The sequence below is a fragment of the Beauveria bassiana genome (genome assembly GCF_000280675.1).
Source record: "Beauveria bassiana ARSEF 2860 unplaced genomic scaffold BBA_S00095, whole genome shotgun sequence".
Taxonomy (NCBI): Eukaryota; Fungi; Ascomycota; class Sordariomycetes; order Hypocreales; family Cordycipitaceae; genus Beauveria; species Beauveria bassiana.
In genome coordinates this window covers 13,541-30,842 of record NW_007930930.1, presented here as the reverse complement: position 1 = coordinate 30,842, position 17,302 = coordinate 13,541, and the positions used below count along the sequence as shown (strand labels likewise).

At 52.0% G+C, this 17,302-nt stretch overlaps 3 protein-coding genes across 3 annotated transcripts; 2 read left to right on the top strand and 1 right to left on the bottom strand.

Annotated features, from left to right (window-relative positions):
* Nucleotides 1–2,154: 2,154 nt before the first annotated feature.
* Nucleotides 2,155–5,740, top strand: BBA_10170 (RNA interference and silencing protein (Qde2); the record flags this gene model as incomplete). The annotated part of the gene is made up of 5 exons (XM_008605267.1): nt 2,155–2,200; nt 2,528–2,723; nt 2,777–3,906; nt 3,955–4,202; nt 4,250–5,740. 5 exons carry the CDS (start codon nt 2,155–2,157, stop codon nt 5,738–5,740), a joined length of 3,111 nt encoding a protein of 1,036 aa, XP_008603489.1.
* A 538-nt stretch (nt 5,741–6,278) lies between these two features.
* BBA_10169 (ATPase protein) lies at nt 6,279–14,796 on the bottom strand (the record flags this gene model as incomplete). Its single annotated transcript, XM_008605266.1, has 6 exons — nt 6,279–6,602; nt 7,160–7,409; nt 7,573–10,459; nt 10,546–11,592; nt 11,649–13,094; nt 13,158–14,796. 6 exons carry the CDS (start codon nt 14,794–14,796, stop codon nt 6,279–6,281), a joined length of 7,593 nt encoding a protein of 2,530 aa, XP_008603488.1.
* A 247-nt stretch (nt 14,797–15,043) lies between these two features.
* BBA_10168 (geranylgeranyl pyrophosphate synthetase) lies at nt 15,044–16,522 on the top strand (the record flags this gene model as incomplete). The annotated part of the gene is made up of 2 exons (XM_008605265.1): nt 15,044–15,299; nt 15,366–16,522. The coding sequence occupies 2 exons, from the start codon at nt 15,044–15,046 to the stop codon at nt 16,520–16,522; spliced, it is 1,413 nt and encodes a 470-aa protein (XP_008603487.1).
* Nucleotides 16,523–17,302: the final 780 nt, after the last annotated feature.

Genomic DNA, 17,302 nt, shown 5'->3' with positions numbered 1-17,302 from the left:
GATTGTCCACTCCGCAGACCTGCGCAAAAGCCGGACCCGAACAGCAGACGTCCTGGCCTCAGCTCTACGAAGCCCAGCGCGCACCGGCTGCGGCGGTCGAGGCACCCGCCGCGAATTCTTCGTCTGAGCTGTTCAAGCTGCAGCAGGCTGCAGTCGGCACATTCGGGTTTGTTATGGTCTAGATTGCTCATCAATAGTGTTCTATCACGTTTGAGATTGCTCTTCAATGTTACAGCCAAGCTTTTCATCCGAATGTTTGTGATATTCTTGAAGGTCGAGTCAGTCAAGAGTGGTATGTGCAGCGTCGCTCATCATATGGTAGCGTATAAGCTATTTGGCAACTCTCAAGCCGCTAGCTGCACCAATTAAGGACCAACCCCAAATTCGCTTCTTCTTTGTAACTAGGCTTTAGGATCCGTCTGCTTACATGTACCTGCAATGCAGGTACAAGTCGTGGCGGATCAAAGCTGCGTCGTGGCTAGATATAGGTGATTTTGGTGAAAGCTTAGCAAGCAAAAAAATGGCTTGGAAAACTTAATTTCCGTTGGCACATTCAATACTGCGAGGTACAGCCTTGTCGCAATCTAGAAAGCTTGGCAGAGTCCACAAGCCTCTGAGAGCTCTGGCATATAATTTGGGTCCTCCATATGACGCCACGTGAAAATTACAGACGGCAAATAAATACTAGAACTAGTCTAGAGTCTCTATACCTAATAATCATTTTTATAATTCTAAAGTTATTCATATAGAAATATTTAAAAAGTTTACTAGAATATCTAGGGATAGGTGTTAAGCCACGGGGGCATCCAGTACTAACGTCGGTATGGACGTTAGCGACCGGTAACTTGCCACTTTCGGCAAGTCCTCTGCTCTAGACCGAAATTCAGTCAACAGAATCGCAATACTCGAACGAGCACTATTTTACTGGCAGATATGCAGTTAGAAGTAGTGTGTAGATTGATGATTCTTCTTTGCTAGCTAGACTTTCTTGGCTACTTATATGTTTCTATCCTAGGCACGTGAGTGTTGTCGGTTATGACAACGAGTGCGCTAGTATAGACGTAATAATAGGATTTACTTTTTATAATAGCTAGTCTAGTCTTAAAAAGTTTTATTTATTACCTGACTATATTTTATATAATTATAAGAAGTGCGTAGGAATAGCGAAGAGCTATAACTAGGACCTTAGAAAGAATTCTTTAAATATAATTAACTAGGCCTATAAGACATTCCTATATTACTATAACCCTCTACTTTACCTACTAGGTGAATAATAAAGGGTGTGTATTAGGTCTTAATCGCTATAACTGCTTAGTATATATCTAAGGCTTACTAACTGTGGTGAAATGTATAGCATGACTCTGTAAATATAGATGATGTAGCTTCTAATATGGCGTGAACTTAGCCACGCTTTTAGATGATTCGGAGACCTCGAACCATTTTGAGACTTGAGAGCTGCTTGGCCAGCACCGACCTCCGCCCGCAAAACGTTCACCGGTGATAGGCAATAGGGCTCAAGCAAATAACACTCCTTGGCGAAGCCCGCGAAGCAATAAGCACAAGCCTGATTTGAGTTGAATTGCTTATTCTTTAACGTCGTGACGTTCTTAATGAGGGCAAAAGGCAGCCACCAGGGCGAAGCCCGATGATCTAGGTACAAAAGAATAAACTCTAAATCCAAGTGGGAAATTAGGGGGCTTTCGCATTGTTTTTCGTGATGACTGGGTAGTCTGACCTCTCAGGGGTCATTAGTCGGGGCTTGAAGGTTGACGAATGCTATAAACGCAAGAAGCACAAGCTATACGGCGGCTACGACCACGTTGGCGACAGACATAAGCCTCGTCCTATTTTACGGTAGCATTCCGAGCCGATTGCCTTGAATTCCCTCCCTTCTTCAAAACTTGACCCACCAGCGGCAGGGGAGGGGGGGCTACCACTAGTTATGCTCTTTATGGCGACGTGCATTTGCGTGCAGAACGCAGCCCAAACCAATTAGAGCCTGACACGACAACACGGCCTGAGTCATATAGCACAACCTCTTTAGTAACGGCACTTCAGAGAAAGCAGAGAGCTCAGTCTCCTTTCATTAATACTTATACTGTAGCTTCAGTATTCACCTTATAAATAACATGCGGCCCTGGTCTCGAAATACAAATGCCAATGGGAGCGGAAGGCGTGGATGACAACGTGGAGGGGATAAGTGAGTAGCAGGCACGTCCATCTGCACCGCCAGCTGGACCTCGCGGTGAAGGGTGGGTGGCGATGTGCCACCACACCAAAATCAGGTATAGATGCAATTTCTGGTCAGGTGCTTGGCAGTGCATGTTCCGCAAGTGGAGGCGGTTCAGCTGAGCACACGGCCGCTGGTTGGCGGGCGGGGTAGATATCCGGTGTTAGCCTGGCTTCCGATCGGAGTTCTGCTCCGCTATATCCACTACTTCATCCTTTCCCCTTGCTCTCGCTGTCGATGGCATTATGACCTGAACACCTCAGGAACAAATCCTACTTCTTCACTTACTATGTTCAGAGGCGCCAGAGCTAATGAGGGGAGAGGGCGTGGTGGCTTTCGTGGAGATCGTGGAGATCGTGGAGGCTATCGTGGAGATCGTGGAGATCGTGGAGATCGTGGAGATCGTGGTGGCTATCGTGGAGATCGTGGTGGCTATCGTGGAGATCGTGGTAACCGAGGGCGCGGTACAGGGCAACAAGGAATCGAAATATTCGTGTTCGAGTTTTCCAACACAACTCGGAGCAACAGAATCTAACTATCTCTCAGCAACCCTCATCCTCGGAATCCCCAAGTCGGGCAGGCAGAGGACGCGCTACACCCCATCACAAAGAAAGCGTTCGGATTCGACAGGTTGAGCATTGGTGACCGTCTGCCAATACGTCCAGGTTATGGCACCAAAGGAGTTAAAGTTGAGCTCACAGCCAACTACGTCGAGTTACTGCCGCCATCGGATATACAACTCTATCTCTACAGCATCCAGATCAAGCCAGAGCCGGCACGCAGACAGCATTTTCGGCTTGTGGAGCTTCTACTACAATCAGAAGAACTCGCACCACAGCGAGACGAGCTTGCTACAGATTTTCGTTCGACTCTGATCTCCAAAATGAAGCTTTCCTCCAATGATTTTATTGTCAAGATCCAGTATCGGGCTGAAGGCGAAGACGAGCCGCCTGCAGGAGCCGCCCATTATGCTGTGCAGGTAGCATACACGACCACTTTGCACATGAGCGACTTGATGAACTATCTGGCCTCTACAAATATAGACGAACGATTTGAGGAGAAAAGCGTGTGGGAGCAGACCTTCAACATCTTTCTGAACCACTATGCCAAGGCAACGAAAACTCTGGTCGCGATCGGGACTTCCAAAAGTTTCTCGCTCAGCCAGCTCACAGGGCGAGCGGATCTAGGCTCCGGTCTGCAAGTCCTTCGAGGCTTTTTCTCAAGCGTACGCATTGCTACCGGCCGTGTTTTGGTGAACGTCAACGTCAGCCACGCAGCTTTCTACCATGCTGGGCCCTTGCCAATGTTGATGAATAGTTACGGTGTTCGCAGCACCACCGCGTTGGAAAGGTTTCTGAAGCTAGTTCGAATCCAAACTAGTCATCTGCCGGAGAAACGTAATAAAGCTGGTGAGATGATCCCCCGTCTGAAAACGATTTTTGGGCTGGCGAGAAAAGATGACGGGCATGGGATGGCGCACCCGCCGCGCATCTTGCATCATGGAGCGGGAGCCAAAGACGTCCAATTTTGGCTCGAAGGTGATGCCTCTGCCGGAAGTAACTCAGCAGCCAAAGCAGCGACGGAGAAGAAAGGCAAGGCAAAGGGCAAGGGCAAACCCCAACCGGCCGCCTCTGCGTCGGGCAAGTACATCAGTGTTTTCGACTTTTTTAAGACCAGTATGTTGGCTGTCGTAACATGCCTTACCTTTTCTGACTATGTGGCAGCATATGACCGAACTCTGCAGCATCCAGAACTTCCGTTGATGAACTGCGGCAGTCGCGACCATCCGATGTACCTCCCGGCTGAAGTGTGCGTGGTGGTTCAAGGTCAACCGTCCCGGTCGAAACTCGACAGCAACCAAACACAGCAAATGATTCGCCACGCCGTTCGCAAGCCGTGGATCAATGCCGCCTCGATTGCCGCGGAGGGCATCTCTACCGTGGGCCTCGACGAAAACTCCAATGTGCTTCTGGTGCGTCTCGTATTCTAATGAGATGCTAATGTGCTAACTAGGTGCAGAGCTCATTCAGCTTCGGCATAACGCCAGGTCTCATCAAGGTCCCTGGACGGGTCCTAGACTGTCCTCAAATCATGTATAATAGTGTCGACAGGGGAAACAAGACAGCTGATCCGCGTTTCGGTAGCTGGAACATGATAGACATCAAGTTCAACGCCGGCGTTGTGCTGTCTCAGTGGTCGTATATGATGATTTCGCTGACAGGAGTGAGGGATCCCTTCGACCAAAAAAGTCTAGCAGACGTTATGCAGGAGTTTCATCGATCGTTGGTCAAGATGGGTGTGAGTGCCGCACCTCCGATGACAGGCCAACGACTACTACTGCAGCATGCGGATGATGCTGCACTTGGCACTGTCCTGCAGAAGGCAGCCAATGCGCTGAAACTTCTCATCATCATCCTGCCCGATGCCAACACATCACTATACAAACACATAAAGTCGCTCGCTGACAAAACCTATGGGATTCACACTGTTTGCTGTGTAGGCCCTAAACTGGCGAAAGCTCACGGCCGAGATCAGTACATCGCCAACGTCGCTCTGAAGTTGAACCTCAAGCTCGGTGGCGTCAATCAAATCATGAGCGACCGACAGCTCGGAATTATCGAGCAGAACAAGACTATGGTTGTTGGCATTGACGTCACACACCCCTCGCCGGGCTCGTCATCAAACGCTCCTTCCGTCTCCGCTATGGTCGCTTCTATCGACAGATTTCTAGGTCAATGGCCAGCCACATTGCGCGCACAGACGGCAAAGCAGGAAAAAGTAGACGACCTCGGCGATATGTTGAAGTCGCGTCTTCAACTCTGGAGGAGCTTAGGCAAGCACGCGGCTTTTCCGGAGAATATACTCGTCTTTCGCGACGGTGTCTCTGAAGGCCAGCATGACATGGTTACCTCTCAAGAGCTACCACAGCTCCGTCACGCATGTGAACAGCTTTACTCGGCAGCTGACACACGAAATGGTCTCCCACGCTTCACCGTCATCATCTGCGGCAAACGACATAAAACTAGATTCTATCCCACTATGGAGAGAGACTGTGACAGATCCGGCAATACGAAACCTGGCACCATCGTGGACCGAGGGGTCACCGAAGCGAGGAACTGGGATTTCTTTCTACAAGCACATGCTGCATTGCAAGGGACAGCGCGCCCATGCCACTACTACATAGTTCAGGACGAGATTTTCCGCCAGCTCTACTCGAAGGCGAATTTGGCTCCATTTCAGAACATTGCCGACGTTGTGGAAGATCTCACACATAAAATGTGCTACTCCTTTGGTCGAGCAACAAAGGCTGTGAGTCTATGTACACCTGCATACTACGCAGATATTGTGTGCGAGCGTGCGCGATGCTATTTGGCTGATGTATTCGACACGCCATCAGCAAGTGCTGCAGCATCAGTGGCGGAGACTACAATTGGGCAGGGGCGCACGACACCAAATACCGGCGACGTTCAAATCCATGAACGGTTGAGAGATACTATGTTTTATATCTAAATTGAAAAAATGCTTTTCTGCGGATACCGGTGATGATATATAATACTCGAGTACCTGTATGTTTTACCCGTGGCCATATTTGTCGGATAACGCGGCCTCTGTTGGCTCAATACGCAAGCGTTCTGCCCGGGTGGCAAATTTGTCGTACCACTGCTGTCTAGCAGGCAGCGCTATTTCGCAGCCTTGTTTCGCTAACAGTGTATTTGCCAAGCCAGAATTGTCAAGACCGTTCCGATCGACCTCAAAATCCATTACGGAAGAGGTAGACACAGAGAGCCGTATCATTCAGCAATTCGTCGTGAAGTCACGAAGAGCGGGCATCGGATCTGTCGTGGGCTCGGTGACGCTGAGGATTTCTTGCACTCTCTCTATTTCCAGGATCGCACCTCGGTGAGATTATCAGAGATCCAGCGGCCTTTTTCGTCTTCTGTGGCGTTCAGAAAGCATTCAGCGCGCTTCATTATCTGCACGACCAGCTCTGTAACGTAGGCCGTGCCCTCCGAGAGCTTAAGACGGACCTCGCAGTCAGTAGAGAGCATCAAATCTTTCTTAGCCAGGCGACGCCCGCCATCGAAGCGAATATGGCCATGATGCGATTCTTCAGGGTCATTTGACACTTGTCAAAGCCCCAAGAGGAGGGGTAATCCTTGCGGTTCTTGCGACCTCGTGTCTTGCCAATCGCGGTGACGCTGCCGCGGCAATGCGTCAGGCCACGCGACTTGGAAACACCGTTCGTGAGCGCCAACGTAATTTTGGTAGACGCATCGAGGCGGTTCTCGCCGTCGGCTTCCATGTCTTCATCATCTTCGTCATAATAGCTGGGAGAAGGCTTGTCCGAAGGGGTGGTGGTAGGCAGCTTATTCTTGTCAGGTGAACATTGCTATCATTCTCCACCTCGGCGAGGCGCTGGACGTTGATTGCTTCGGCGGGACCCCCCCGCCGGACGACACAGTCATCCAAATTTTCATAAAATTACTGGCATTGGAGAAGCAAGTGCTACACTTGCCGGTGGCATCGGGCGCGTATTCAGTGATCTTCTTGCCGGAGAGTTTGGTGGCGTTGGCTCAACGCCATGGACCGTTGTGAGATGGGCACTTCTCGGGGCGCTCGGTCAAGTGGGTGAGAATATGCGCCTTGAGGTCCTTGAAGACCTTCCTCGGACATAGCACATGCTGGGATCAAGCATAGACATAATGTGGAGGGCTCTGGGGCTTGAGGGCTCCGGCTTCTAAAAATAATGGCTGGAGCTTGGAGCGCGTAACGGCTTCGTACACACCATGTGTTTCGTGCTGAGCATGCATTACACTGAGATGAGCCAAACAGCGCGACACGCATAATTGACAAATTTTGGTTGGAGGCGACAAAATTGCCATGTTAATCGTTTTTTAGGAAATAAAATAGTACTTAGACGAGATGCACGTTCATGCGCCCCATGACGAATATCTCCCGACCAAGCAAGAGCTGACGGTGCAGCGCACGCAGTGGCAAGGCAGACCGGCGACCAAGAGCAGCCGTGGACGCTGTTGAGCCGCTGAGCCGCCGCAAGTCTAGCTCCTCCTCAACACAGGCCGTGACATGCTGAGCGACAGCGGGCAAGTCACCAGACTCCTCACGGTACGTCTCGGGCAACAGCGCCAGGAGCTGATCGCAATCGTCTCGGGGCGCGACACTGCATTACTCGAGGAGCCAGATAGAAGGCAGAGAGATTCGGATAAATTGAAAAGTAAAACAGGCGTAAACCATACCGGCAACAAACATTATAACTTGTCCAGTTCAAAAAAACTCGTATCAGAAGCAAAATCATCAACACATTATTGTCCACCGCTTCCTACAGCTCCCCATCGGACATAAAGTGCGACCCTCCAGCGCAGCGCCACCCGCTTGCCTGGCGAATCCATTCATATCCCACTGGGCATCGTCCTTGCATCTGCAGATTCTTCCTAGTTTCGGCTTCCTTCTTCCGCTCTTCTTCTTCTTTGATGAGCTCCTGGATGATGCGCTTCCGGAGCGCGTCATCCCGCGTCTCCACCTTGAGCTTCTGCTTCTTCTTGTACTCCGCTTCGCGCTGTCTCTCAGCCTGCGCGTCGCGCTGCAGCTGATCCCAGACCTCGTCGCTCACTCCCGCGTCACGAACGGCAGCTTTTACACCGCTAGTGGAAGAAGCAGCGGTCTTAGTGGGCTCCGGTCCGTCCGCGGGCGGCGGCCCGTCGTCACGAGCATTGTCTTTGGAGACCGGCTGCGAGGTTCTCTGCGCAGAGCCCAGAGAGACTTGAGGGGCCACGTTGGCACTCTTCATTGGACACATCTGTTGCAAAAATGTCGCTTTTGATGGCGCATGCAACGTCTGGCGTGACCGACTCTCCCGCTCTATGACCATGGCTTCCATCTCCGCCTTGACCATGGCTTCGATCACCGTAATGGTACCGTCCGCCTCAGAAGTACCCGCCTTCATCGCGGTCTGAAAGATGGATCTTGCCAGCTCCTCAACGTCTCGTGCGTTTCCCCAGCCCGGAAGCTTAGACAGACGCTCAAACAGTCGGCAAACCTCAGTTTGGAACTCAGCAGCCGGTGTCTCCAGGCAGTCGAGCCCCATATTGCCCTTACCACCCTTCACGATGGAAGCCTTCTGCTTCAGAAAGTTCTTGCACAGCAGCTCGAAACAGTCCGCTGGTGGCAGGCTGTTGAAGTCGAGGACCTCGGAGAAGCGGCTCGTGAGTCCCGGGTTCACGGCTAAGAGGGCGTTCACGTCGTTTTCGTACCCGGCAAGAATAACGATGAGACGCTTGCGATATCGCTCCTTTGTGATGCAGTCCACAAGCTCGTCAAGAGCCTCCTTGGCAAACTGGCCCTCGCGCAGCCTGTAGGCCTCGTCGACGAGCAGCACCGCACCAAGGGCCTTGTCGAGCAGCTGCCGCACCTTGGGCCCCGTCTGCCCGACGTACTGCCCGACGAGGTCCGACGCCGAGCAGTCGTGCACTTTGCCACTAGCGAGAAACCCTGCGTCGTAAAATACTTTGCCCATCTTCCGCGCCGTCGTGGTCTTGCCGGTGCCTGGTGGGCCGCGGAAGATGAAGTTGAACGGCACGTGTTCTTTGGGATCCAAGCCAAGGTTCTTCGTCGCGCGCGCCGTCTGCTGATAGCCCTGTAGCATGGCCACGATGCGCTCACAGCCAATTGTGTCGCAGAAGAGCTGCGCTACATTGGCCTCGGCATTCTCCGCTCGACCGTGATCCTCGTCAAAGTCGAGGGCTTCCAGGGTGGACACTCGTAGGGTCTCACGAGCCATCAGTCGCGTCTGGTGACGAGCCTTGGCACCGTTGAGGAGAATATCTACCTCACCAGCGTTGCCAAAATTGGGACGACTGCGTGCGCGCTCGATCATATCCAGCGCGACCTTTTTAGCAGTTTGAGTCACCCCAAAGCCTTGCTGCTTGAGCTTCAGGTCCAGGATCCTGCTTATATCGGCCTGGGCGAAGTCTTCAAACGTAAACGCGTTGCTGAGCGGAAACCGTCGGCTGAGTCCAGGATTGACATTTTGGAACATTTCCTCCATCTGGTCCCGGTATCCCAGGAGGAGAACGCAGCGATTATCACCTGGGGTGCTGTGAACGTTGGCGACGATGGTGTCCACCACGGCCACCTTGTAAGGGTCCGAGAAGCCGCCGCCGCCTTTTGACGCAGCGCCGCCACCATAAAGCCCGTATGCTTCGTCAATGACCAGGATCTTTCCCACCGTTGCAGCGAGGATGCCGTTTGTCTGCTTCTCAGACTGTCCGATCACGGCGCCGACAAAGTCGGAGGGATTCTTGACAACAACTTCGCCGTTGGACAAGAGGCCCAAGTCCGCGAGTACCTCGCCGTAGAGCTTGGCAATGGTTGTCTTTCCCGTCCCGGGATTGCCCAAGAAGACGCGATTTAGGCTATACTCGATGATGGGCTTCTCGTCGAGCTCCCGTTGGTAGTTCACCGTGACGCTGTCGACGAGCGACTTGATCGACTCCTTGACGGAGTCCAGTCCGATCAGCTCCTGAAGCTTGACCCACGCCTTGGACTTGAGAAGGGCATTGGTCGGTTCAGGCCCCAGAAAGTCTTCCTTTGTGAGCAGCAAGTCGTCAGGTCGAGATCCTTCGCGCCTCTCTACCCGCAGCCTGTCGCTCTGCCGTCTATAGATGACGCTCAGCAGGTTCTCTACTGCGCGTGCGTTGCCAAAACCTTCTTTGCCTCGCGCGCGACCGACTCTGCAAGTGGCGATCCGGCAGTAGAGACCCTGTAGCCCCTCTTCTGCCTTCATACGGCCACTGTACTTTGCATCAATCTTGGACCCCATGATCTTCAGGAGCTCTTGATCGGTGTAGTCCTCGAACTTGACCTCGAGCGGGAAGCGGGACGGGATGCCAGGGTTGTGGGCAAAGAACGACTCCATCTGTCTGGCGTAGCCGGCGAGGATAAAGCAAATCTTGGACCTCTGGTTCTCGATCTCGGCGAGCAGAAAGTCGAGCACCGCGGAACCGCTCTGGCTGTTGCCCGACGACAGCTGGTATGCCTCGTCGATAAAGACGACGCCGCCGCCAGCATTGAGCATGTCGTCGAGGAGCTTCTGGCAGCCTGTGACGCCCATATTGGCGAGCTTGGCGCCGGTGACCTCCTCGAAGCGGCTGCCGGCGATGACGCCGGTGGTGGTGAGAAACTTGGCATAGAGCCTTGCGACCGTAGTTTTTCCTACATCACGGTTAGTTTTCCAGTTCGTAGTCATTTCTCCTAGAGTGCGGGCTACATATGTGTAGCAAAGGAAGAGAATCGCTTACCAGTGCCAGGATTTCCCAGAAAACTACATCCGAAACGCTCATCCTTAGTCGACACGCCCTGCCGAGTGGCTGTATCGACTGTTGTCTTGATGTTAAGGAATTCCTTCTTCACCGCCTCCAAACCAATCATCTCCATCAAAGTGTCCAATGTCTTGTTAGAGGCACCTTCATCTCGCTTCAGGCATTCCCACTCGTATCTTGCAGAGCCAGGCTCCAAGCTGAGTGTCCGGTCGAGTCCCGGAGTGCTCTCGGAGGGACTCCGTCCTATATTGCCCACAGAACTGTGTTTCCCTTTCTCCTGAGCCTTTTTGATAGACTCCTGACGCTTTTTCGTCTCCTGTAGCTCAGCCAGAGCCTCCCGCTCACGCTGTAGGCTTAGCTCTTGATTCTCTGCTTCCCGCTGACATTCCTGCTGTAGCTTCAGATGCGCCATTTTATCCTGAATGGCGAGAAGCTCATGCTTGTAATCTTCTTGCCTCTTCAGTCTCTTTTTCTCAATTTCTAGGTCTCGCTTTGCGCGACGCTTGATGTCCTCTTCCTCTCGCACGCATTCCGGGCATCGCGTAGGAGCCTGCCCGCACCGGACTTTGTACGCGTGCTGCTTCTGGCACGTCTTTTCCACGAGCTCGCCACATTCAAGGCTGCCGTGGTCCGTCACACGATGGCACCTGCGATGACACTTGTGCACGCCACATTTCATCATAGCGCCGCAAGGCTCGGCACAGCCGCCGTCTGGACACTTGAGATCAAAGTCCTGAGTGGTTGAAAGCGTTGCGGTGCGATCCGGGTGCCGCTCACAATACACCGGAAGGCCATCTTGTAGATAGCATTTCTCCTTCATACAGTGAAAGAAAGGCTGCCAGCAGTCGGCAGCGTGACGCGAGGCAAGGAATGTGTCCATGTTCCCGAACATAATGATGCCATTTCGAGCTCTGGACAACAGCACATTTAGGCGCTGAGGGGATTTCATAAAGCCAATATCTCCGTTGCTGTTGCTGCGGGTAAGTGAAGCAACAACAATATCGCTCTCCTCACCTTGATAGTTATCTGGAATAGTGTTAGTCTCGCATCAAACTAAACATCGACTCAGACAAGAAACGCACCAATTGTTGATAGGCGTATCTCGTTCTTTCCGAGTTTCGCCGCAGCCGTTGTGACCAGACCTGCACGGATGAGCTCATGCGAGTCAAGGTCGCTCAGCAACGGGTCATTGTCGCGACTCAGCATGTCCCGAAGAAGCCGCAGCTGGCCCAAGTACGGCGTTAGGATAACAATGTTCTTCGTCTTGTAGCCTTGCTGTGCCAAGAATTTCACCGTCTTCAGGATCATCTGAGCCTCGAACTTATTCTCTTTGCTCGAAGTTTGGTTCGCGTCCAGGCGGTCGCCCAGGTCGTTGGCGCTGCTTTCAGGCTGGTGGTGATTGACAAATGTGACTCTGTCACGGAGGCCTCGTATCTGCGGTCTATTGAGCGTCTTTTCTCCGTCTTTCAGGTCCGGGTATGTCATGAAGCGCACGAGCTGTGAAATTTCGGGATGCATTCGATGCTGCTTGTGGAGTGTGCTGTGCTCTTGCCCTGCCAAGATGAGTCTCTCAAAGAGTGACCTGTTGAGATCGTATCCGGCGCCTTTCTCAACACTCAAGGCGTAGTTCTTGCACTTAGGCCGTAGCTGTTCGTGATCTCCAATCAGAATCAGGCCTTTGGTCGAGGTGCTTAGAGCTGTGAGAACATGAGCTTCCAAAATTTCACCAGCTTCCTCGACCAAAATGTATTCGGGCTTGGCCGCCTTGATCAAGGATGAGTACTTGGCTGCGGCAGTGGTCGTGCACCCAATGATTCTTTTGGTCTTGATGAAGGAGCATCGTGACTCATTGAACAGGGATTCAATCTGGGTCTGTGTGTTGTTGAACCGTTCGATGTAGCCGTGTAGAGCTTCAATGTGCTCTTCACGAATGGCCTCGGTCCACTTGCGACTCCAGACAAGTCTCTGTTCCCTGTTGTACTTCCAAATTTTCCAGAGGTCTGCATCAACCTCTCGTGAGAGAATACCCGGCCCTTTGTTACTGTGCCATCGGTCGAGGAGATAACCAGTCTGCATCGCCGCACCATTTCGGTCAGTGATTGTAAACCCATCCTCTTCATGCGGTATCTGGAATGCGCGCCAGAAGAGCTGCGACTCTTGGTCGTCAGCGAGCTCAAGATAATCAATGATCTCTTCTAGGGAGGGTCTCTTGGCGATCCTGTCAAATGCGTATTCTATATCCTCTCGAAGGCTCCTGAGCTCGTCTTTAAGCGTGTAAAACAACGTTTTGTGCTCAGAGATTCCAGATGGGCGCTCGCGCGACTGCAAGTCAAAAGACAGCTTGGCTGTAGCGTCTGAAGATTTTGATCCAAGTCGTGTTATAATTTTCTCGTCAATTCCTATATTCAAGAGATCTTCCAGGAATTGGTCGAGCGCATGGTTCGTGTAGGAGAGAACGAGGATCCGCCCAGGCGAACCTTCAAGAAGCAGCTTAGCTGCGAGCGCGCCGACAAAAGACTTTCCCGTGCCTGTATTGGGAGTCGGCAGTTAGCAACGAGGCTCAACCGGAATAAACTAATATTCTAGCTCACCAGGTGGTCCTTGGATTACAGCAAGCGGGTTTTGTAGCGCCGTTACTAGAGCGCCAGCCTGCGCCGCGTCTATGTGGTAGCTTCGACCTGCAATCTCCAAATGGGCCCCATCTGGGTTGTGTTCTCTAATTCTCCATATCTCGGCTTGCAGTTTTGCGGGTATCTCAAACCTCTGCTCCGCATCGCCATCCTCCATCTGCAGCAGATACTTGTCGAGTGGCAGCTCCGTGATTTCTTGAAGGCGTCGGAGGACAGGTTCATATGCGAATACAGGAGTGTCTATTAGGATAAACTCCAAGTTATTCGACTGCACAGCGTTGCGCAAGGCCTTCTCCATGGTTTCAGAGGAACAGAATGATAGACTGAGCAGTGAAGGATCTCTGACGAGATCGTCAATGTTGCGGACCGTAAAGGCAAAACCAATAATAGTGCAGTTCGAGGAGACGGCTCCAAACGCCTGATGGGGCAAGAAGCTTCGGTTCTCAGTTAAAAACTTCTTTCGCTGGGCAGCCGGCAGCTTGGTAAGCCTCTCGAGCCCGGAACCGACGCTGACTTGAAGGGCGCACTGCCGGGCTCGCCCCTCGTCACCGGTGTCGATGCCAACCGGCACGAGATTTTTCAGGATTTGGCTTCGCCTCTTGCCCTTTCGTTTTCCTGTGGCGATTACAATATCGTCACGAAGCTCTGCCAACATGTCCTCGCGGAGAAGACGGAACTGGTTGTCAAGGTGCGTGGCAGTCCTCTGGGCTGGGCCAGACTGTGATACTTCGACAGCCTGTCGATAGAATGGTGGGATTGTCGAAGTGAGCTCATCGCTGCTTGGGTAGATGGAAATTTGTCGGAAATCTGTAAAATCGTTGTCGTGTCTCCCTCCAGGGCCATCGACATCGTCTAAGTTGTTAGACGAGGATCTTGTCTGAAGAACCTTTTGGATGCGGTAGCCAAGTTCGCGTGTCCTGGAACCGGGACTTTTCGTAAACGGACGTGTGTTGGTGGCGTTTTTAATATCTCTGGTCAGCCCAACAAGCTCTGGTCCAGAGAAGGTGACAATCTCAAAACATAGCCCTGCAAAAGCTTCTGCGTCCTCGTCGGCAAAGCTACCAGCGACGTAGTGCTTCTGGATGGCATTCCATGCAGTTGGCGGCTGCAGGACAGCAACCATAAGCTGGTATAGGAGTGTCCCCTCACATAGAGCCTTGGCCTCGGTCTGGCAAATGTATTGCAAGAACGGCAGGACATGGTCAGAGATGAACTGGAGACTGGCGCTGGCTCGCACGCTGGATTTGACGACGGCAAGGCCAAATGGGCTCGCAAGGATGGCCTCCAGACACACTGATGGAGATGTTTGGACTCTGGCAGCCTCGAAGAATACTTCCGCTTCGTGAGGAGTTGAGACCGATCGATTTCCGTGTAGAAAAGAATTGAAGATCTTTTTCAGGCGGACGGCACGTACACCATCACTCGCCATTGCTTTTATCGTGATCAAGGGCACCAAGCCATATGTTTTCAACGACTGGTAGACTCGAGGAACTTTGCAAATTCGTCTAATGATGAAAAGTTGTTTTCGTTTGTAGTCTTGTGGGAAAGGTAGACATAGGCAGACAGGCTGTGTTGGGTAGCGTACAGGTACGTGCTGCATTGTGACAAGACCGGTCGGGCGCCTGCAGGTCTTGCAACGCATACATGGCTGCCTTATTGACCCCGTTTCGTTTGTAATTGGGCGCGTAACATTCACCGAAATTGGTCTCTACGCTTCCAGTATTCACTTTCTTCTGTCCCCTCTCCCCTCTCACGTGCGTCTTGTCATTGCTTCGGCTTGGCTGCCGACTCTATACAGACGCACTGGCAAACAGAGCACTCTTGTTCCATACAAAAAAGAGGCAAACATGAATCACAACAACTTTCCTCGTTTTACTCGCGGTCGCGGGGCCTCCCCTCATGGTCCCCGTGGTGGCAAGGTGGGCAGGGCAACAGCCGCTGAAGTGGTGCCGCCTGCCCCTCTGGGCCTTGTCGTTCGGCAATTTCTTGCCAGTGATCTTCCTCGCACCGTTTCCGCGGAGAAGACTCTTGAGATCACCGACGTGGAGACGATCGCTTCGTTCAACTGGCTGGACAAGGCTGATGCACACATCACTGTTCCTGGTTCGTATCATTAATATCAGCAACAACATTCGCTTGCGACGCTAGAGTCACTGACCAGTGACACAGGCATGCCCCCCAAATGGACCCCTCTTGACCAGCCTCGCAAGCTCAAGCAGGATTCGGGTACCTACTATCGAGATAAAAATGCAGCTCACTATCCAGACTTTCCGCTAGAAGCGTCGGTCGAGGCTATCATGAAGATGAACTCGAACGCGGACAAGGCCTCATACCCGGGTCCGATTGATGTGTTTGGCTGCGCCAGTACCCTGGGAAACCTCCTCCGGTTTACAAGAGGCGAGAGCGCGAGCTTTCGAATCCTAGTTGAGGTGGTCGGCACTACTGTACACTTCATTCGTCGCGAAAAGTCCTCGCGGGAAATCATTCAAGATGTTTTCGGCTACGGTCATACCTTTCCGGAAAATTACACTACCTGGGACAAGTCAGTGCGAGACTCGGCCTCCCATCAGCGCATCCTCAAGTATCACTTTGGTGGCTTGACGCTCCTTGTGCGGTTCGAAGGCGATGGCTATCTCCCCGATCATGCTTGTGCATCGTCGTCCAAAGACGCCAGCAGCGATAAGGCAGTAGGTGCTGCCTCGGTCGACGACTTGATCGCGTCCCTTTCTGTCTCGCACAAGGCTCCATCATCCAACAATTCGCTGACCATCTCCGACGGCGGCCGTGCGGTTCCGTCTCGAGCCACTTTTGACCTCAAGACCCGCAGTGTCCGCCGCAAAGCCGAGGAGGCCAAGATCATCGCCGGCGAGATGCCCCGTCTCTGGCTCCGGCAGACGCCGACCCTGATCCTTGCCTATCATGAGCAGGGCGTCTTTCGTGACATCAACGTCCAGGATGTGCGTGCCGGCGTGGGGAAATGGCAAGACGAGAACCAGGAGATCCTCGCGCGCTTTTTAGGGCTGCTTGAACGGATTGTGGGTTTCGCTAGGGAGCAGACAGTCAGCAAGTTGGAGATCACATGCGACGAAGGGAGCGACACTCTTTACGTTCGGGAACAAATTGCAGTCACAATGTCGGCATTCTCTCCACCCGTCGAGGATCGCTGGAAATCGTGGCTCGCAGATCATGGAACAAGTGTCGATGGTAAGGATGATGAGAAAGCCGGGCAGCTTGAGCCGGGAAGTGGTGATGAGTTAGATCGTATCAGCCTCGACTACACGGCTTGCGATGATGAGTGTGGCTACTGTGGTCGCTGTGCATATTGAGCGGTTGAAAAAGAATTGGTTCCCACATAAAATTTTGCTAGGTGGAACTTAATAAACTTGATTGTCATGGATCTGATGCTTCCGTCAGTGAGAGACACTTTCCTCGAAGCTGACACTAGCTCTTCTTTTACGTCTAATGAGATGTTACCGCACCACAATCATACAGTATTCATCCCCATTTCTACATGAATTGAAAACAACACATCTATTCTTCTTTCAATATTTATTATGCTACGGTAGAGATCTTGAAGCTAACTCGTCAAACTGCAGCAATTGTTATTGTTAGTTATTGTTGTTATCTAACGTCTATGTGGTAGCTCTGGTGTAAGCAAAGAGACGTGCTATCTATGGCTCAACGGACAATTGTGTCGCCGTTCCAGGGAGCATAACGTGGCGCGCGCCAGCAATTGTGTGTGTGTGTAAATTAACGTCTGTTACTGCGCCCTAGAGTAGGCTTTAAGACGTGCTATCGAGCTATCAACAGACTATTGTTACCTGACCGCACCTACTTAGTAGGTTTCCGTAGAGCGCGACAAGTTATGCTCATTCTCTAAACGGAATACCCTTGGGAATTCCTCTATATAACCGTCCTCCAACTGTAGCAGTTTCGCGCCTAACGGCATCTGTCTGTCTTAATCGATACCCGTTAGCGGGATCACGATGATGTTTTCTATGTGCTTTTTAGACTCCTGCAGCTAAAATTCTCTCATAGGAAGAGGGGAAAAAACCTATGCTATAGTATAGCTTGGGAAAACCCTTAATAGCCAGAGATAGTGCGTA